At 48.1% G+C, this 20862-nt stretch overlaps 1 protein-coding gene across 1 annotated transcript; it reads right to left on the reverse strand.

The window, feature by feature from the left end:
* Positions 1-570: 570 nt before the first annotated feature.
* On the reverse strand, positions 571-19592 carry RFWD3 (ring finger and WD repeat domain 3; the record flags this gene model as incomplete). The annotated part of the gene is made up of 12 exons (XM_079541390.1): positions 571-714; positions 2152-2369; positions 2620-2834; positions 3600-3776; positions 5620-5770; positions 6890-7118; positions 11277-11391; positions 13320-13411; positions 15449-15649; positions 15740-15840; positions 17583-17806; positions 19198-19592. 12 exons carry the CDS (start codon positions 19590-19592, stop codon positions 571-573), a joined length of 2262 nt encoding a protein of 753 aa, XP_079397516.1.
* Positions 19593-20862: the final 1270 nt, after the last annotated feature.

Raw genomic sequence — 20862 nt, forward strand, 5'->3', positions numbered from 1 at the left:
CAGGAACCACTAACTGCCTTTGCCCTCTGCCTTCAAAAAAAGAACGTGGGGATATGTTCTCTGAAACAGCGAGCCTGCTTTTGTGCCAAGTATCAGCAACGCTGGTGAGGCGCCAGCATTACCATCTTCTCATCACCCAGTAATCACAGCAGGACTCTGTGTGAGAGTACAGTGGGAGTCGCAGGTCTTCAAGTTCCTTTTATTCTGTTGATTCGTAGAAGAGAGTTGCAAATCCCTCTAATATATTCACACTGGAAAAAGTGCAGCAACACACACTGGAGACGGGCCAAGAATTATTGCTGTGCTGAGGCAGCTTGCTGAGCTCGACTGTAGAAAATTGACCAACGGAGGAATAATGACAGACCTGAAAAAGGAGGATGGAAGATGACAGGAAGCACCCCAGGCACCTCTGTGTCCCAGTTCCTGACTGCTGCCACAAAGGTGCTGCTGCAGCTCCTGCCTCTCGCAAGCAGCATGTGCAGGACACCAAGTGTGGCACTGTGCTGTTGCTGTGGGGCCCACCAGCAGCACACTTGGGAAGCCCTCACGGCGAGCACCACGGGGACACGCTCACTGCCACCTGTAGAGCTTCACTGCCTTCTCCGTCAGGGTAGCCAGCAGGTGGGTTTGGTTCACCTCCATGGGGCAGATGTCCAGCACGGGCAGGTCAGCCTGCAATTTCTGCAGCAAGGAGCCGCTGCCAGCATCCCAGAGCTGTGGGACAGAAAACATGACTGCGGGGTTCTCCTCCCCCATCCAAAACGGAGCTTTTCTCCAAAAAAAATAACCATCCCCCCCCGCAGCACCACAAACACTGCCTCCAGCCTCCCAGGGAGATCTGTAAGCAAAGGGCTGCTCCACCTCCACCTGCTCTGGCACACCTTTGTACCTCACACAGGTCAGTCATGCTCAACCAACCCGCCTCCTTTCAGGGAACGTCCACATCTGCAGACAAGGGCACACAGCAGCTGTAACCTGCCTTGATCTCAGTGAGGGTTTTGACACAGCCTAGCATTCCTGTACACAAGCTGGGATGTTATGGTCTAGACAGCTGGATCCTAAGCTCTAAAGCTTAGAGCTTTGCATCCCACCTGGGGGCACTTTTAGCACTGAGGGTCAGTTGCAAGCCTCTCCTTCATTCAAGGCATTCTCCTGATCTATCTGCTTTGTCCTTCTTGTGGAGAAGCAGCTGAGGTGCAGAGGATGGACAGCTGCTTATTTTTACTGAGTGCTGATGCAAACAGCTCCCTTGCAGGGAGGAGGCACCAGAAGGGCAACACTCAACCATCTTTGTCCTGAAGAACTGCCTCCGTCAAATCATTCCTAGCAGTTCCCTGAAAAAGCCAGACATGACTCTGCTAAATGCCTTTTATTCTGCTTTTCACCTTCCCTACTTCCTTCAGGATCTTGAGCTTCGCTGTTTCGCAGTCACCATGGCAAAAGCTGCTGCTGATTTTCACATATATTATTTCTTGTTTGCTGAGCAGACTTAGGGAAACATCATCTCATCTGACACCTCTGTTCAGCAGTTGCTCCTGACACACTCCAGAAACATTGTGTTGCCTGCATCTCATTGTTTTGCCCTTCCACTAAGTGTCAGTGAAGTTCACACCTCCCTAAAACCAGGGTCTGGAGACTTTCCTCAATCTGCTTCAAGAAGCCTCTGCCTGCTTTCACAGCCTGCCTCGGGTCACAGACTCCCAGCACGTCACTCTTATGCCCTTCCTTTGATCCTCATCAGCTCTCACACCGCTGTCCATCCTCTGCACCTCAGCTGCTTCTCCACAAGAAGGACAAAGCTCCACTCAGCTTTCCTCCTCCCTCTGCCCTGCCCAGCCCTCACAGCACTTGGCACATCAGCTATCCCACCAGGGCTCAGTTACTGCAATCACATTGCGCTGCTCAGTTGCAACAAGCCCAACTACATTCCTCTGGCAGACAACAGGGGCTTGCTGCCTACATTCCCTTCCGTGGATGCGGAGCACAGGCTGATATTGGCCAACATCCCATGCTATCACTAGCATCTGCTACAGGAAAGCACAGGGCAGTGCTTGTGACAAGGTAATTCCCACTAAAACACATCAATGCTGTGACCAATAAAGCTTCTCTTCCAAAGAATTGCAATAAAACCCTGAATAGAACAGGAAATACCATGGCAGAATTAGATGCCTCGTCACCAGCGCACACAAAGATGCTGCCATCCTCCTCTGGGCTCTGGAAAATGGCATTCTTGGTCAGCAGCTTGCAGGTGGGCCCAGCACTGAAGGTCTGAATGGGGTTAGAAGAGCACACCACATCTTCAGAGGCCTCTGTCAGCGGAGTGCAGGTCAGCTCCATCAGGACACAACGCACACACGGGTTACTTTTACCTGCAGGGCAAAATAAAAAGGCAGCCCTTGAAAAATTTCATTGTGGACAAGAGTAACTGTAGGAAGACAAGCAAAGCCAGCTTACAGCCACCTCCTTTCACCCTCACCTATGTGCAAACACCCACGGCCGTGGTCAAGGCAAACACCATGCTTCAGGGAGGTGCTCAGCTCCTAAGCTGCTGATGAACCAAACAGAGCTGGACAGAGCATCAGCACAAAGCACACGCTGCAGAGGCACACAGTTACTTACTGGGCCTGTACGTCGCCAGGCAGTGCCGCGAGGTGCTCTCTGTCTGAATGTCAATGCATCCCCCTGGCTCCAGCAGCAGATGATGGGGCCGGTAGGAGTTCCCAGCCTTCTGCTCCCAGAAACAAGCTCCTTCCAAGGTCCCAGCCAGTATGCCACCACAGGGCAAAGAGGATGAGGCCATTCGAGGCAGGTAAGACAGCGATACCATGGGACACCTGAAAACGAGTGGCAAGAGTCAGCGTTGCCAGCTGCAGTCAAGCAGCGTTCTGCTTCAGCACTCCAGAGCTCCCACAAAGAAAGCATGCAAGGCAGGCTATGAAACAGCCCTTCAGGAAAGGAACCCCAGTGGCTTTGACGTGGATAAACAAAATTGGGCAAGATTACTGCCTTATGCTTTAAACAGACGTCATACAGCACACAGACGTGGTGCAATCCACAGCTCTAACAGTTCCAAACAGGGACGGCGGGCTTCAGCAGGCATCAGCAGAGCACTTCCTTGTGAGTCCTTTCCTTCACTGCAGGGGCAGGCCAGGTGACAAAAGCAACGTGCTCAGGTTGTTTAAACAGCAGCTTGACATAGCTGGCCCCACTTCAGCCTGCCTTGCATTAAATCCTGGTTAAAGCATTAAAGCTTGTGATCGTCTTGGGCAGCGTGAAGACCACAACAGCCTTACTGGCCAAGTCTACACAGCTTCCATCCCCTGAGATATGCTCTTAAATCAACATTTGATTCTGAGCAGAAGAGATGGAAGCACCAGTGTCCTCTTTGTAATTTGTCCTTTTCAAAGGAAACAATAACCCAGCTCCAAAACCCAGCCGGTTCTGCTGCTGGGTCCATTTCTGCTGGCTGTGTGCCTTCACAAGATGCACTGGCCAAGTACCTACACTAACCACACAGCTAACAGTTACAGAGGGAGCCATGCTCAGCTTAATGTACACCAGTAAAGCGGAAAAAAAAGTGACAAACCCTTATGCCATACCTGGACTTCTGGGGGACCAGTTCCTGGACGTGGGAGTTGGTGTCTCTCAGGTCGTATATCATGATGGAGCCGTTGACCAACCCAGCATAGATGTAGTTTGTATCATCCAGGCACCAGCAGCAGCTCCAGACGGGGCGGCCAGTATTGTATGTCTGCACCACGGTGTTTGTTGCCAAGCTGCAGGAGAAAAACAAACTGTTGGGCCTTTGCACAACACCGACTGGCAAGACAGCAGTGCAACCACAGGAAGCACATCAGGTTTCTTTCTACGGACTTAAAAGCTAATCTCCTTAGATTGAATTCTAAATTACTACTCCCGTGCTCTACACACGGCTGCATAATAATGGAATAAACCCTTTCATATTGCTTGTGAAGGGGGATATAATTCTTCCAAGGCGATGCTTCCTTTTCTAGATTTTCAGAGACTGGGAATGGAAATCTCAGAGCTCAGCTGCATTATGGGAAAGAAACCTGAGTTACTCTTCTGGAAAAAAAATCAGGAGAAACCCTCTGCTGTAACATCTTAACACTGCTTACTCCTAAAATCACTAGGCTTGCATCTTCAGATTACATCTCTTTATTTCCTGCCTTCATGGAAGGGACATTGCTTACGCCTGAAAGGCAACCAGCTTATCCAAGAGAGAAACAATGAATGGGGTTCAGACTGTTAAAAGCACATTTATAGTGTTAATTGCTTAGAACTTGAATTCGTGGAAGGCTGAAGAGGGGATGACCTGGAGGGGCACAGCCCAGAAGAACAGATGAAGTTGGCCTCGGGTTAGAATGTACGTTAGAAAGTTCCCTCTGCCAAGGGTGGCACTGCCAATACAGGCTTGGTACACTCCAGTGAGACAGAACAGAATAAAATAACACCTTTATAACTCATGGGGTTCACCTGGAGAAAGGCAGTGATGTGCAGAAGTGCACAGAAGCAATTGGGAACAACCACAAAGACCTGGCTGGAGAGAACTATCAGGAGATGCCATCAGAATAGAGAGCAGTTAAAAACAAGGGAAAACAAAGCCTCTGTGCTATTCTAAGCTCTTGTGAACACGAACGGGGGACTTGATGTCTTGGTAATTTCTTTTTGTAGGACTGGACTTGGAAATGAGGAACTGGGAAGGTGGCCAAGGGGGGGGGGGTGCTCTTTCTACAAAGATGCTGCTGAAGCGAGCACTGAGCTCCAGCATCCTGGAATCAAACACAAACGCAGAAGGATCACAAGTTCTGATGCAGGTCATCAGGCAGAGAGGGGCAGATGTGGAAATCGAGTTTAAGCAGCTCCTGCAACAAGAGGCTGCTCTGCAGGAAAGCCACGACAAGCACACCAACCTCAGCAGTCATAAAGCTGGCACGTTGACTTAAAACTGCCATCTTTGACACCAATTTTTAAATAGCCAACCAAGGATTTCAGCACAGTACCACGAGTGGGAAAGCAAGCATTCTTTACATGTTTGTTACAGAATTATGTTCTCTTCATTGTTTCCCATGTGGGAAAGAACAGGGACTGTTTAATCACATGGCATATTGTGCCTAGGTCCAGAATGGACACGCTGCTGCAACTCAGCAAGACTGAGGCCAACAAGGTTCTGAGTGGCTTAAACTTGAAAGGCAGCACAGAGTAGCAAGAAAACACACACTTGTGTGCTGAAAATCCACCAGGGATGGAGAGACGTCTCTCACCCTCTGCATAATTGTCTCCAGCCTGCTGCTTTCAGTCACTGCTAGCTCCAGAGCACCTGTGCTTCTCCAGCACACGCTCAACAGTGCTGTGCACGCACTTCAAATCCCAGATGAACTGCACAATCCACAAGACTCAAGTCAGAGAGGCCCACATCAGCGCAGGGCACAAAGTGCTCAAGCTAAGCACAGTTTCTGCTTTATGCCATACAAGCTCCTGTGTTCCACATTTCACTGCAGAAACAAAAAATCAAGCGCAGAACAGCAAGGGCTACAAGACTATTACAAAATCCAATCCAGACTCTCGCCCAGAGCTTCACACTTGCTGGGGGAGGCTCACCTGGTGAGTTTGAGAGTGTTGTCCAGAGCAGCAGACAGCAGCAGCCCATCCGCACGACTGCCAAAAGCCAGCCCCCGGATCTGTTTGCTGTGGATGGGGATGTACTGACTGCTCTTCAGGTTGGCCACGCTCATCATCTTCACACCACAGCCTAACAAGAAGGACAAGGCAGGTTATTGCAAGGCCTGTGTGCCAGGCAGCACGCCTACCAGGAACTGCTGAGGAGCCCGCAACCAGCAGTGCTGCGTCCCATCTACAGTCCCCACATGAAAACCTGTGATGGGGTGAACGTGCCCCATCTATTTGCTGTTCTGAGTGAGAACTGCCACAAATCATTATGAAGCTCTTAAAATCCTGAAGTATTCGAGCCAGCCAGAGCATAAGCCAGTGCTAGTGTTACAGTTCTCATTACACGAGCTGCTGCTCTTTAGTCAGTTTCTCCTCAATAAGCACAGTAGGATTACACAGCAATTTAAGAGAACAAGTGTCGCAGCATAAAATGCTTGCAGGTGAACTTCACCTGCGTGCCACAAAGCCTCCATTCACAGATTCACTCCATGGCTCCAAAGAATAAGGCGAGCTGAACGCAGAGAATGGAATTTTCTTATGTTGAGATAAGGCACATTATTTGGTTAATGGTTTGGAGATTAAAACAAGCTTCACCACTCAGAAAGCTCATGGAAGTGCTTTGCAAATAAAGGCTCTCAGGCTCCTAACTGCTCCATCTGTTTCACAGGGACAGGAAGCTGGCGCAAGGCCAGGTGTCAGTTCACTTGCCCCAGCCATAACAGCCAGGCAGGAACAGCACTGCTGTGCTTCTCGGCCTCCTGCTCCCACGCTGGCACACGGTGCTCCTACCATTCATGCTAAAAGTTTGTTTTCTTTAAAAAGGAGTTGTTTGACAGCACGTGGATCAAAATGCCTGCACCACAGGGAACATTTCTTGCTCGCGCATCAGGAGCGACTCTGCCTGCCCTCGTGTGCTGACCTCTCCTTCTTTTACCTTCCTGAGGACGTAGCATTGAGCAGAAGAGCCAGAGATCCTCTGCTAGGATCCCACTGCAGAAGCGAGGGGGAGACGAGTCATCTCTGCAGGCAGAGCTCACCAAAGCAGCAGCATGAACCAGAGATAGACTTGTGAGTGCTCCCCGTTTACGTGGCACATACAAAGGTAAAGCCAGGGAGAGAGGGAGTAGGGAGCAAGCAAAACATTTACCTTTTGTAACTTAACACCACCTACAAAGCCCCCGATCTCAACTTGCCCATTTACCAGGAATAAAAGTAGACTGTGGAGAAGGCTGCGATACCACGAGACAGCTCAGCGAGTCGCAGTATGCCATCACTCTGCAGCTGCCAGCCTGAGACACCACAAAAACCTTCTCCAGGTGGTACTTGCGCCGGCTCTGGCTGGAGGGGAGGCTGCCTGGGAAGCAGGTGCGGGAGTTGCCAGGGGCTTTAGAAGCACTGACGTTGTGCTGAGCCACCAGAGCCTTCAGCTCCTGCAAAGGAAAGAGAGCTCAGAGAGTTTTAATGCTGTGCTGGAGACGAAGCACCCTGTGCTGTGCGATCCACGTACTGCAGGGGCTCCCATTCCCAGAGAAAGAGAGAGAATACAGGCTGTTCTGTCTCTGCACTGTTTCTGAAACACTGCATTTCCCAGTCCACTGGCTGCAAGAGCAACAAAAGCGTTCAGAGGTTCTGCAGGCTCTGGCCACATTTATTCAGTCTGTTATTGTATGTATTAGAAGGAGGGCTCTGGGGCAAGGCAGAAAAGCCAATGACAATTATTAGCAGATCAATGCTGTTTAGAGGAGAATGAACTGCCAAGTATTACATGCAGCTCAGCCACGAGAGACAGTCAATTAGAACCATTTTCCAGAGTTTCCAGAATACCCCATAAAGGAGAAAAAAAAAAACAAAAAAACAAAACAACCAAAAACCTTCAGTTTCAACACAGACCGACTTGTTTCCGGCAACACCCTCAATTTAATGAAGATGGCCCTGTTCTTGTAAACCCTGGGCAGCAAATTCCAGGAACAACAACTCTCAAAGCTCCTGCCTTGTTTTCTGCTGCATCCCCGCCTCCCTCCACCTCAACTGATGCTCAAGGGTGCTCAGCAAAGCCCTCGCCAAGGTCACCTTCCATCACAAACAAGATATTCCCCAATTCCCCGCAGAGCACCAGGGGGAGGTGGGTGATGTGAGGAGAGGCACTGCTGCACTTCCATCACCTGTCAGTGGTCACAGCACTTCCAGGGAACGGCTCGCTGCGATCCAAGGGCAGAGCCAGGCAGTGCAGCACCCAGTGATGTTAAAGAGAGGATGCATATGAAGAAAATTACTACTTGCTTTCTGTTGGCCGAGCAACTTGGATTATGCTTCAAATACCACGTAATTTTTAAACAATTAAGGGCCAAAGAGATATAAGGAATATATTTGTAGAATGCAAGCTAGCCTCCATACCAAGCCAACCAGGGTCACTTAACTCGTGGACAAGCATAGGCAAGACCAAATCCCAAGCTCTACATGAACTGCTGTCACCAAGCCCCATAACTTCTGGGGACTGCTCAAGAGGAGCCCCAATGTCTTCCAGAGCAATTCTGCATTCCAAATCCCCCATGAGACTAAAAATGGAGCCTGAAGACTCGAGGTGAGCCGAGACAAAATCTGGGGAGGATGCAGGAGGATGTAAGGGGTGCCAGGATGCTGACAATCAGAAACCACAGCTTCGGGCTTGGAGTAAGCAGTCAGTGTGTACACAGGTAACTTAGAAGAAAGCAGCTTTTCATCAAAAATTTAATAAGCCCTACTTCCGAAAGACAGAAAGATGCCACCACCACTGAGAATGAGGAGATTAAAAATATTTGTTGCTCTGGGGAGTTTATAAAACTCTTCTTGCCACCTGCACTCAAAATTTCAATTTTATGCAAGGTCTACATTAAAAAGAAAGGCGGGCAATTAAAAACACAAAGACCATCAGTATGATGTCTGCATTTACAGCCAAAAGAGGAACCCAGCAGAACCAGGAACAGGACACATTACCAAGGCAACTGCAAACAAAAGAACAGACCCCACTAACTGTGCTCAAGAAGGACAGGTCTGGTAGGATAAGCTGATGGCTTCCCTTGAGATGCTGTGCAGTCTGCCTGGCTCCTGCTCTGATGAAGGAACAGTTGGAGAAGGAATCATAGAATGGGCTGGGTTGGAAAGAACCTTTGAGATCAACTCAACCCAACCGCCTGCTACAGGCAGGAACACTTCCCTCTGGACCAGGCTGCTCACAGCCCCAGCCAGCCTGGCCTTGAGTGCTTCCCAGGGAGGGGGCATCCACAGCCTCAGTGGGCAACCTGTTCCCAAAGAGGATATCCAGCAAAAAATCTTCTAGAGGAGTATGCATGAAAAGCTGAAATAGGAGAGGACAATGAATAGGAAAGGAAAACAGCCAGCAACAACAGACTGAAGCCAGTTTTCTTCCAAGTATTAGGTTAAGGGTTCTAACAGCTGATACAAACCTTTAAAAACAAAAGCAGTTATCGGATGACAGCCACTCTTTGGCCATGCTCCTGCAGACCTCTTAGAGAAGTCTTGCTGCCATCTTGCTCTACACAGCCTAAGATTTGCATTTAATAGAGATAAGTGCATGACCCCATAACTGCAGTGCAGCACTAGAGGCATCGAACCTGAGCCAAGGAGCCTGGAAACAGCATTTTTAATACACACTTCCATAAGGAAGCTGAAACAAGCTCATTTTTGTGTAAGAGAAGCATACCAAAGGGTCACAAGCAATACGACACAATGCACAGTTCTCATGCACACTAACAACAAAGAAGGGCTCACAGAAGGGCCCTGGGGGAACTGATGGCTGATGTTTTCTCTAAGACTTAAGACATCACAGTCTGTGTGCAACCAGTGAGCACAGCTCTTCCAATGAAGTCTTGTGCAACTGGACTTTTCCCACTCTGAAAGTCCCTCTGAACGTATGGGCATTTCACAAATTTGTAATGTGATGTAACCCCACAGCAGTGTTTTCTGGGGTGACTTCCACCTTCCTACACCAATTAAACACATTTCCTTGTACAGTCAACCACACTGCTGACTGACAGGAGCAGGGCAGCAAACGCCAGACGCAAGAAGGTCAGTTCTCAGTGAGAACAGTCAAACAGTGCCTTGTCCACAGAGGTTCTGCAGTCTGCTTCCATCAGCTGATAAGCTGATGCCCCAAGCAACCCAATCCAATCCTGAAGTTGCCCAGCTAGGGCTGGGCTGGAAGCTTCAAGGGGTCCTTTCCATATTTGAATGGCTCTGTGTAAGTAATTGCTTTATTAGATGAGCTCCCATAATATAAGGGATTAGTTATGCATACGCTCAGAATATAATCCAACAGCTCAGCAGCTTATGCTATGCTTCCTGCTGATATACAGCTCCCCAGCAAACTGTTTTTCACTTCCAGTTCATTCACAGTATAGACAAGTACCTTGAAATTGCTTCCAGCACTCACATCAAGTGATGCAGGACAGTGATGAATGCAGTATAAATACTGAAATGGAGCTTAAGGACACAGGGTACTTAATCTTTATAACGTGCGACTTAACTCAGTTAGACTGGATACTCTATCATCTAATACCTAAAGAATTGCAGGAAGGTGTTGTGGACCTGCAGCTCTATCTTATTCCTGCCATTCTTAAGCTAAAGCAGGCCAGTTTTCTCACACACCCTGATGAGAATACAGCCTCATGCAGGAACTTAGGAAGCAATCTGTAAAGTCACGCGTTACATCACTTGGAAAAACTTTGGCCAAAAAGGATGTTGCTTAATGTACAGACAGAAATAGCCAAGGCTCTGAAAAATCCAAAAGTAGAGAAGCTTAAAGCTGAGCAATTTACCAGACAGTGAGAGGTTAGGCAAGTTCTGACCTACTTCATGCAACAAAAACATAGCAAACCGGCTGTGAAATCCAGTGCTGATGCAACACGTGAGGTGACTCGCAGCAGGAACTTCCAGCAAGGTCCACAGCTTCACAGACATTCTGTGAAAGCAGCTGTGGCAGGTTACAAAATACAGGAAGAAAGTTGTTGGTTAGCAAGCAGTTGTTTCCTTTTGGTGTATCCTGAGGTGCTTCTCAGCGGCTGTAGAACCCCAGCTGAGCCCAGTGACAGGCTCACAGCCCAGGAAGAGCTTAGCTCAAATCTTTACTGACCTCTGCAATACATTTAGGGGTTTGGTTGCTTTGTGTTTTTTTTTTTTTTGTGAATGGCCACAGGCATGCTTTCCTCACCAACTATTTATCAAAAAACTTTCCATTATGCCACGGATTCCCAATGCTTATTTTGGTGCAATTAAAAAAAAAAGGTAAGCGGGACAAATGTGGCACTGCATTACCAGACCTCACTAGCAGCCACCACAAGAGTCAAGGAGCAACCTGCAACACCAGCAGCCAGGAGCACCTACTGTTACACTGCACTCGTGACTTCAAGTCTTCCAAGCAAAAATGCAGTCGGCACTAAGTGGCTCCTTAACTACACCAGCCTGGGATACTGGGAATGGCTGAGTTTACTAAATCCCACCAGATGTGGAAGCCTGCCTTCTCTCCTGTCAGGAAGCAAAAGTCAGGCTGGGGAGAAAGGGAGTCCTCTGTGCATCAGGAGGGTCAGACTCACCTGAACTTGCTTGCGGAGTTTGCTGCATTCATCTGTCAGGACCTGCAGCTGCAGCCGGCTCTGCGCAGACTCCAGCTCTGCCTGTCTCCTCAACTTCTGCTCCTTTTCTAAAGAGCTGCATGAGAGAGAGACCAAAAAAAAAAAAAAAAAAAAGCAAACCTCAGGGCTACGTAATTCTGGGATGCTTCTCTGCTGACTGCTGCCCCTGAACTTTGTTCCAACACGGGTCCCACTCAGGTAAATTCAGACAGGACAGGGGCTGGAGTCACCCAGAGCGTTGGCCTTAATTGTACCGAATGACTCAGTGATTGTTCCACAAGGATAATGTGGCACAATAATGTCTCCTCACCCTCTGGAGTCCAAATACTCTCATTTGGAAACAGAGCAGCCATAATAGGCCTGTGTTAAAACTGTACTTTCTAACTCATCTTGAGCCTAAAACTGCACATAAAAAAAAATTAGCAGCAGCTGTTTTGAAAACATGCTTAAGTTTTGCTTTCATAAGTACTTTACATAGAAAGCAGTAGTTGAAGGGGGGAAGGAGGAAGAACACCATTACTCCTTAAAATTATCTGCACATTGGGTCTATGTTGACACGGCACCCTGTGTTCCAAAAGCTGCAGTACTCTGGTTATTTCAGCAGTTTACATGCAGGAGATCCAGCTTGCCTAAGCACCTTTAAAATACACAGACCTCGCCTTGCACATTTATCAAGCACAGAGTTCTGTCATTTCCCTGTAGCTTCACTGTGTTATTCCTTGGTTGCATAAGAAGTAGATGAAGCTCTGTATTGAACCATCGCAGACACAAGCACCCAGAATCAAAAGGGCAGCTTTTCTGAATGCAAGGGACAAAAGCACAAGCTCACACCTAACTCAAGGCTACGTGCAAACAATATTGATGTATCAGGGTCCACATCTGTCCCCTGCTCGTGGCTACGTGCCACAAAGCTGCCACTGCCAGCGACTGAGAGGGAATGCCAGGCAGTCACTGCTGTCTGCCTCCCAACCAGCAGCAGGCAGGAGACAAACGGGAAGAGCTGCTGTAGGATCCTGAGACACACGCAGCAGTTAGTCACCTCTACCTGAGGAACAACAAGATTTAAGCACCCAAATGCCTTCAAAGGGTTTGAAAACAGGTTTCACTGTGCTTTGTTTTGCTGTATCTATCCAGCAAATGCAGCTGTGACCTTCCTAAAGGCACAGTTCAAACACCATCGGGCAGCAGCCACCTGGACAGAAGAGAGACCTTCCCCTGGTGATAGTTATTCCTCGAACATCTCTGATTAATAATTACTAGCATAAAGAGGTGTCCGTTGAAAAAGTGTTAGAAGACCAGCATTATACTCAGGAGCATGTTACAGCAGATCCAATTAAATTCTATTCACTACAAGATTCAAGGGAGCTCAGAAGTCTGTAGCCTTGCAATTTCAAAACAGCGTATGTGACAGCATCTTGGCAAAAAGAAATTCGTGCCCATTTTTCACTATTCCTTTTTTCAAGGGAAAAAAATCTACACTGAAGTTGGAAGGGGGAGTAGAGTCATAGTAATGCTTGCTGACCTTTGTAAGTAAAGCTACATGAAGAGTTTGACAAAGCAAGATGGAAGGTGATTCATAGGAGAGATTACTCTGCTTAATGTGTGCAGAAAAGATGACAGAAAAGGTCAGTTATTCACCCTCCCTGCTTTTCTAATTATGCCGTGCTTTTCTCATCTAATGATGAATTAGCAACATACAGCTTTTGGCAACAACCCCACACGTCCTCCTGCGATGGCATTTCAGGATCCAGCACAAGAGACCTTTTGCAACCCGAGTGCCACAAAGTACAAACTCTGTTCTATTTCCAAAGAAACCTCTCCTTACAAGCAAGGCACAGATAACACAGCAAGACCCACGACAGCCACGCTGATGATAATGATGATAACCCCCAAGGGAAAGCACAAAATGGATCAGGTAATACAGGAAACTAAAGCATAAAGTAAAAGCCAGGCTGCTGCTTTCCTTGACACGCAACCAGCAAGGCTGTGGGGGACACTCCATACCTCTTCATGCGTTCCTGCTCACTGGTATCCAGTGCCTTCAGGGTGCGGGCATACAGGACCACGATGTCAGAACGTTTTGCTTTCTTATTGCACTGAAAGAAAGACACCATCAGTTCATCTACACGAATGCCACGAACCAGGCTACGCATCCCTACAAATTGCTATTCTGGATACTCCCTAGGAGCTCTGAAGGGAGGCACTGCCACTTCAAGACACCCCATCCTGCAGGCACTGCAGTTCTGCTGGGGGTCTGCAGTGTAGATCAGATCTTGCATTATTGAAGGTTCAATAGAATCCAGCTGCCTGCTTCCCACCAAGTTTATTTTGCTAAAGCACCAGAAACACAGCATGGTCAGAAAATGCACAGAAAGGAGGAGAAATGACTCAAAGCAGCATGGCAGCCAAGCCTTGGAAAGCATCAAGACCAGCTACTTTAAGAGCAGAACCCGGGCACCCAAGCCTACTCCCCACTTTGGTTTATATTTCGTATTCCTTCAATCAATCCCTGCAGGCCCAAATCCACACGAGCATTCCTGTAACAGAATCAAGCACTGCCATCCCATTGATTTCATGATACAGGGAGAGCCAGGTGCTTCCATCACTGAGCACCTTGCTACGACCGGCTCGTACTTCAGAAAGGACAACACCTCCCTGGGTTGGAACCTGTGAGAAATTACAGCATCTGAAATCTTCCTGTCCTGCAAACATACTTGGCTGATCAGAAAAGAGGCAGTGAGCACTGAGATAAGTCAACTCAACGGTGAGCTAAATTGCTACGTGCGTTTCAACTGCAGGCTTCTCTATTATTTAGCAGCATGAAGAAACCAAGGGCGACAGTTTCAGACCAGACAACTTCCCCCACACCTCAGAAAAGTGCTTCGCAGAGCGGCGAGTGGTGAAGGCAGCTTTCCTGGCAGCCAACAGCTGTCACCAACAGGATCTGGAATGCTGCAATTTCACAGTAACTGCACTACTCGAGCCACTTAGTATACAGAGCAGCACGCACAGCAACTCGGTGCTATTCATTTAGAGAACACTCAGCCTGCGAGGGACGGCGAATGAAAAAGAAGGAAGATGATGTAGCTGCAAGGTTGTCTCCAGAACAGGGACTTCTCACAGGGAGTTGTCAGTAATCACATTAAAAACAAACAAAAAACCATTCAATCAGGAAAAAGTACCCCTTACAGATTGCTAAGGTTCAAGAAGAAAGCAAAGTGCCGAAGAGCAAAGAAGGTCTCAGAGTTTTGCCTGGGCATTTAGCAGACAAAAAGGTTACACACAATCGTCAGAGTTGGGCAAAGTTAGGTCTGGGCCTTTGGTCTGGGTCTGGGCTGTGCTAACAGTGGCTCTTTGGGCTTAATCACAGCACAGCTCAACAGGAAGCTTCTTGTGCAAGGAGGAAATCCTGCACAGAGTCAAGCAAGACTTGGAAGCTCTCAAAATGAAAGCCAAAGAAATGCTGAGCTTCCAGACACTGTCTTGGAAAGCAGGAGAACTGAACTTCCATCCACTCACTGGCCTATTTTTGTCAACACAGACCTAATCAAAATGACACCAGTATGGAAACCAGAAAAGCATGGAAACAAAAGCAGAAAGAAGCACCTTCAGAAGCAGATCTACCAATTGCAACTGCACATTAAAGCTTGTTTCTCAGTTTGCTTTCTGAAACCTACCTGAACAGCCTGATCTTTAGGCTGCAAAAGCAGATGCAGTCCAAAAAGAGCAGTTAAGCCTACTGAAAGTGGTTCTCAGACAGATTTCTAGTCCAATAGTGCCTTCTTTACGCTTAATTGCTTCTAGGAATCTGTCTGCCATTCCACACTCCAGGAACAGCACAGTGCTCTGAAACCAATTACAGGTTGAGTTCAAACTAGCAGCCTTCTGAGCCTGCTAGTCACAAGCACTCTACTTCAGGGGAGAAAAATCCACGTCAGAATCTTTCCCTTGAAGCACTGCTAGCTGTGCCTGCGCCAGATGCACCAAAATAATTGTGATTTTTGTTACTTCTGACAGCAGGCAGAGGTGGTTCCTTTGTAGAGCAAATAACGGTCATAGTTACGGTGACCATGCCTGCGGCACAAGTCACCCAACAGTAAGTCCCTCCCGGAGCACAGAAATGCCCACTTTACCTGGGGACACTTTCCTGCCTGCCCCTTGAGCCACCTGTCAATGCAAGTGTACCCAAAGAGGTGCCCGCAGCGCAGGGCTGACAGGCGGTGCTCCCCAGCGTTGGTCCACGGCTCAAAGCAGATGGCACAGGTGTCCCCTTCCTCCTCCTCCCCCAGTGCTGCAGCAGGAATTGGTGCTTCCTGTTTCTTCAGTGGAGTTCTCTAAGATTTAAAAAACAAACAAATTCTCTGTAGGCAAATGTGGTTTTTACCATATGTAATCTGCCTCCAAAAGCATTTAGGTCACCTCACCTGCTTTTGCTGGGCTTCAAATTCTTCATCCTCACGATTTCCATTTTCTGCAGGAACTCGAGGCAGAGTTTGAGGCAGCTCTGCTTGATCCTGACTGGAAACTAAAGAAAGCATTGCTTAAATAAACTGACACCTATGGGGGAAGAGGGACTCTCCTTGACTTGATCCAGAATGATCACAGCATCAATACAAGCAGCATGACAATGGCACAGGTTGCACACAGAGCTTCAGATCCTGGGTGCAGGTCGGGCAGTTGATGTGTAAGCCCTTCTGTTCAACAGCCATACCGAAGAACTTTCTGTTATCTTTTACAGAAAGATGCAGAATTCCAGCACATTTGGTGACAAAGGAGAGCTTTAGAAGACAGAAAAGCCCAGATAACAATGGCTTTTCTGACTTGCTAGGAACAAATACAGCTGCATACAGATCTACAGTTAGGCTGAAGTAAGGTCACAGACCTGCACTACTGTGCTCAGAGAAAAATAGATACCATCACGGAGAAGTTACTCTGCTCAGGGATCTAGGTATGAATATTTCATGTGCCAAGGAGGCATTTACCATGTGCTGCATGTCCACTCACCCTGACTTCAGCAGCTTTCCAGCTCACGGTTATCTGAACTATTGGTTCTGCTGGGCCATCTGTTTTTGTGGCGTGCCTCTTAGCCCTTCTGTTGAAGCATGGGCACACGACAGAGCTATGTGTGGATGACCACCCCTGGCATACTAAAGAGGAGCAGAAAGCACCACCTCCTTCAGCCTCCTGACAAAACAAGAGTCAGCAGCCACAGTCAGTATCCGAGGCAGATATTCTCAATGCAGTGGAGAGCTATCGCCCAACACGGCCTTGTGTTAATAATATTTTCAGTCCCTAAAGCTCTGGGATGAACAGGAATCAGTGGCTTACATAAGCAAGAAAAGACAAGGGGATTCCAGAAAACCCAACAGAGAGCATATGCTCACACAATATTAGGCAGCACTTAACAGCTTGAGCGCCTGTCACGTGTAAGACCAGCTAAATGCAAGTGGAATTAATCTGCTCATAGAGGCCTCTTAGATGTACCCCAAAAAACCATCAAGAAAGGCTGGCTAATGGAAAACAAAACAGACTGAAGCACAAGGGTGTTCCTTAGAGACTGGAATCTCTAAGAAACTGAGAAAGGAGAAATATGTTTCTTATATTCGTTAGTCTCCAACAACCTCTGAACACCACATTCACCATTTGTCACTCTTACATGAAATACCTTCACCAGAAACCAAGTCACTGAAGTGCAGACAGCCTGTGAACCCGAGTTTGAATCAAGGAAGAAAAAGCTGAGAAAAGAAGAAGACCAAGCTGCTGTACTTTTATCTCCTATGCTAAGTGTCACAAGAAGTTACAGGAATGAAAATCACTTTTTTCTTTCTACTTTGGTTGAAAGTAAAATATCCTGCACCTGACCCTTCTCTGAAAAGTGAAAGCACTGCTGGCCTCCAAACAGAGGTGCGACCCTGATGTCTTCAATAATCCTCCTCAGCAGCAGGTAACAGAGGAAACGTTCTAAGTAATAACCTCAAAAAACTTCAAGTTGTCTTGAACACCTCCAGGATTATTTATAAGCAGCAGCCTGCAATAGCAAAAAGATTATATTTAAGATGACAGTGGCAATCGCTCACTGCTGTTACTGCTCTTAGGAACCTCTTGCCAAAAAGCCTTGTGGTAGCAACCTGCTCCCATCAGTTGTGGGCATAATGATCTCTCAGCACCGGCTGTTGAGAAGCTCCAGAGTATTTCCCTGCTGAGCTCTGAAGCAGCACAATAAGTTTCTGAGATTTAATATCCACACAGCACAAATGAAGCACAAACCTGAGCTAGCTGCTGCAGGCGTCTGCTGGGCTGCTGGAGGTGCAGCCTCCACCTCTTCCTCCTCCTCAGAAGTGCTGCTGTCGGAGTCACTGGACTGCAGTTCTGTGACCTGGGACGCGCCTTGCTGGCCGCCCCTCACAGTATGCGAGGGCTCCAGATGTGAACCTGGTATTGCAGCTGGCTCCTGCGTCCTGCTGATCTGAAAGTAACTGTCCAATGCTGCCCTGCAACCACAGGAGGAAGAAACAAAGGTCACAGTCCTTTCAGGTAAGCTGAAGCCTTGGTACGCTGCCCCGGCTCACTCGCAGCAAATCTCACAGGCACTGCTGGCAGATAGGAGAGTATCACGTTTATTAAGACAGAAGTGGTCTGGTAAAGAGGCAATATCATACAATTGCCTGCTTTATGGACAGTCAGCAATGTCACACAGCAGCATCTCCACACAGCTTCACCTTGCCTGCTGAAGAAAACGTCGTTGCTACGCGTGACTTTATTTTGGTGAAGGGCATCAGTGGGGCTGGAGAGAAAATAAGCAAAGACTTCAGTGCTACACACTGACAGCCTGTGGAACTCCTGCACTGTAACTGCAGTCACAGCACAGACCTGGTTTCCATCCCTCCAGAGAATATTAGATATTAGATACCTAATTTAGACACACGAGCCTTGTATCAGAGCCTCATTCCACTGACTGCAGTGCTTAGTCTGCCCACCTTCCCCCTTTCCTGTTACGGGAGCTTTATCCCTGGAAAGCAACATCCTCCCTCTTCCCACATCAACCCAGCTATCATCTCAATTATCCTTCACGTTCAAAGCAGTTTTTGCTAGGTTGCTTCTAGCCTGGAGAACTACAGTGACCTTCACAAACAATCCACGGGCAAACAGTGCAGCAATGTTTAATCACCAAGGAGAAGAGGAGATCTTGGTCTCGCTGAATTTTGAGGCAGCACTCCAGTTAATTATAACTTCACCCTTGGCATTTGCAAATGCTACAAAGATGAGACAGAAGCCAAACAAACCAGAAATAAGGATTTCTTCCTAGTTGGGGAGCGTGCCCGCTCATCACCTTTTAAACTCATCGCTAACAGCCCTAAACATTGAATTTTACTTTGCTTGGAGATGACAAAAATCTACAGGAAAAAAAAAACAATGTCAGTTTGCATTTTTTACAACAGTTTCTGCAGCAATTGTCACCTAATTAGGCAGCCCTCAAATCAAAGGTGAAACACAGAAGAGAGCACAAGCTCCACTGAGCTAAATGCTGGCAGGGACTGCTGAGAGTCAGCTCTGCTGCAGGAAGCACCAGCAGGAACCTGGCAGAACAGAAGAATGGTAGGAGCAGCTCTGCACACTGGAAAGTGTAACAGTGCTCAAGTCAACAACACCACTGCCAACAGAAGAACTGAGAAGGGCGGGTTCATTTAACGAAAAGCAAAAGACATCACCAGATGAAATCAGGGAGCCATTAGAGCTTGAAAGGTTTGTGAGGTGCTCAGAATTTGGCCACAGTCACACACCTGGACCGAGCCGGGCTCTACAAGCCAGGAAGCGAGGCAGTTTTAAACCAACATCAGAGCCGGCAAGGGCGCAGCTCAGACACAGCTTCACTCCTCTTTACCTGGCGCTGACTGTCCTCTGGGAGGCACTGACTCTCGGCTGCCTGCGAGCGCTCCTTCGTACCCGCGGGCGCTGCATAACCTGTGGCCCAGGCAGCAGCTGGTGCTGCTCAGACGCCCCCTGCAGCCTCAGCAGCCCGATGAGAGCAGATGGAGGATTCGCCTGCTGGTCAGGATCGGCAGCTGCTTCCCTTGGCGCATCAGTAGTCGATAGGGTAACGACTTCATCGACTTCATCGTCGGAAACAACGATAGTGCTGCCTCCTCCGCTGCTCAGCGCTGCAGCCTGGGAGGGCAGCGCCGTGTGAGCAGCGGGCCCTGCAGGAAGCACCCCCTGGTTCTCCAGGGAGTAGTTCACCACTGGTTGGAGATCAACTTCCATCTCTTCCTGAGCCATTTCTGTCACAAGAAAAAGAAAGCCATGAGCATTCACAAGCCTGCTCCCTACTTTCGGCCTGATGGCAGCAAGAACTGGCTGCAGCACTCAGTGACTGCAACAGCCTTCAGAATTCAGACTAAAGAGACAAGCTGTCATTTTGCCTTTGACATACAGCAGAGACAGACTGTCTCAAGTAGATCCACGTATGTGAGCTGGCACCTTCCTGAGTCCTTCATCTGAAGCCTTTAGCTCAGCAGCAGTTAGCACCAAAGGCACATTGCAAATCCTGTTAGGTAAACCTTCAGATGAGCATGGAAAGCTCAGAACTTCTTGTACTATTACTTCCCAGTAAACGCATTAGGATCTCAGAGGAAAGAGTTTGAGCTCCTCCATGGCAAAACCGCTGCAGAAACACTGACAAACACAGCCAGAAATGCGCTCTGCAGAGCACCCAATCCTTTGCAGTCTTACCACGTAGAAAAGCTCAGATTATTTCATGAACTGAACAAATAAAAGCAAATCATTTTGGGGAGGAGAGAGTAGATTAAAGTTCTGCAGTCTCCCAATGGTCATTTGCCTCCCACGTATTTTGGCAATCGCAAATCTGGAAGGCCTTGGGGATAGCAGATCTTTAGCACTACTTGAGAGTCCAAAGTACACAACAAAACTTCTCAAGACAGATACTGTGCAAACAGAGAAGAGTGCTTTCAGTAGAAAGAATAACTAGAGAACGTATACAAGATCTACAAGAGGTGGTTACACTAACATATTTTGATAAATCTTTTAACAAACTCTTGATTAATCAGTTTATAACACTACTCTAATTACCCTCAGAATCACTAAAGTTGGAACAGACCTCTCAGACCCCCAAGTCCCCCACCATGCCCACGTCCCTCAGTGCCACGTCCCTATGGCATTGGGACATCTCCAAGGACAGCGATTCCCCCCCCTCACTGGGCAGCTGTGCCACTGCATTACTGCTCCTTGGGAGAAGAGGTTTTCCCTGATAACCAATATTTCAGCCTAAATCAGGGCAGAAAGGAGACCAAGCCCCATCTCTCACCTGACCAGGCACAGATACAGTTACAGCAGTCCTGCTTCCCTACCACTGAACTCAGATTTGTGTTAAGACTGCCCCCTGCAAACCCTTATTTTCTCATGGTGGAAGCCCTAAAACACCGCACAGGGCTAGCTAGCCCGAAACGTTTCTTAGGAAAGACGTTAACGTTGGCATTTTCACCTTTGGTGCCCTCCAGGAAGGTCAGCGCCTCCCCGCCCGCACTTACGG

The sequence above is a fragment of the Tetrao urogallus genome (assembly GCF_951394365.1).
Source record: "Tetrao urogallus genome assembly, chromosome: 12".
Taxonomy (NCBI): Eukaryota; Metazoa; Chordata; class Aves; order Galliformes; family Phasianidae; genus Tetrao; species Tetrao urogallus.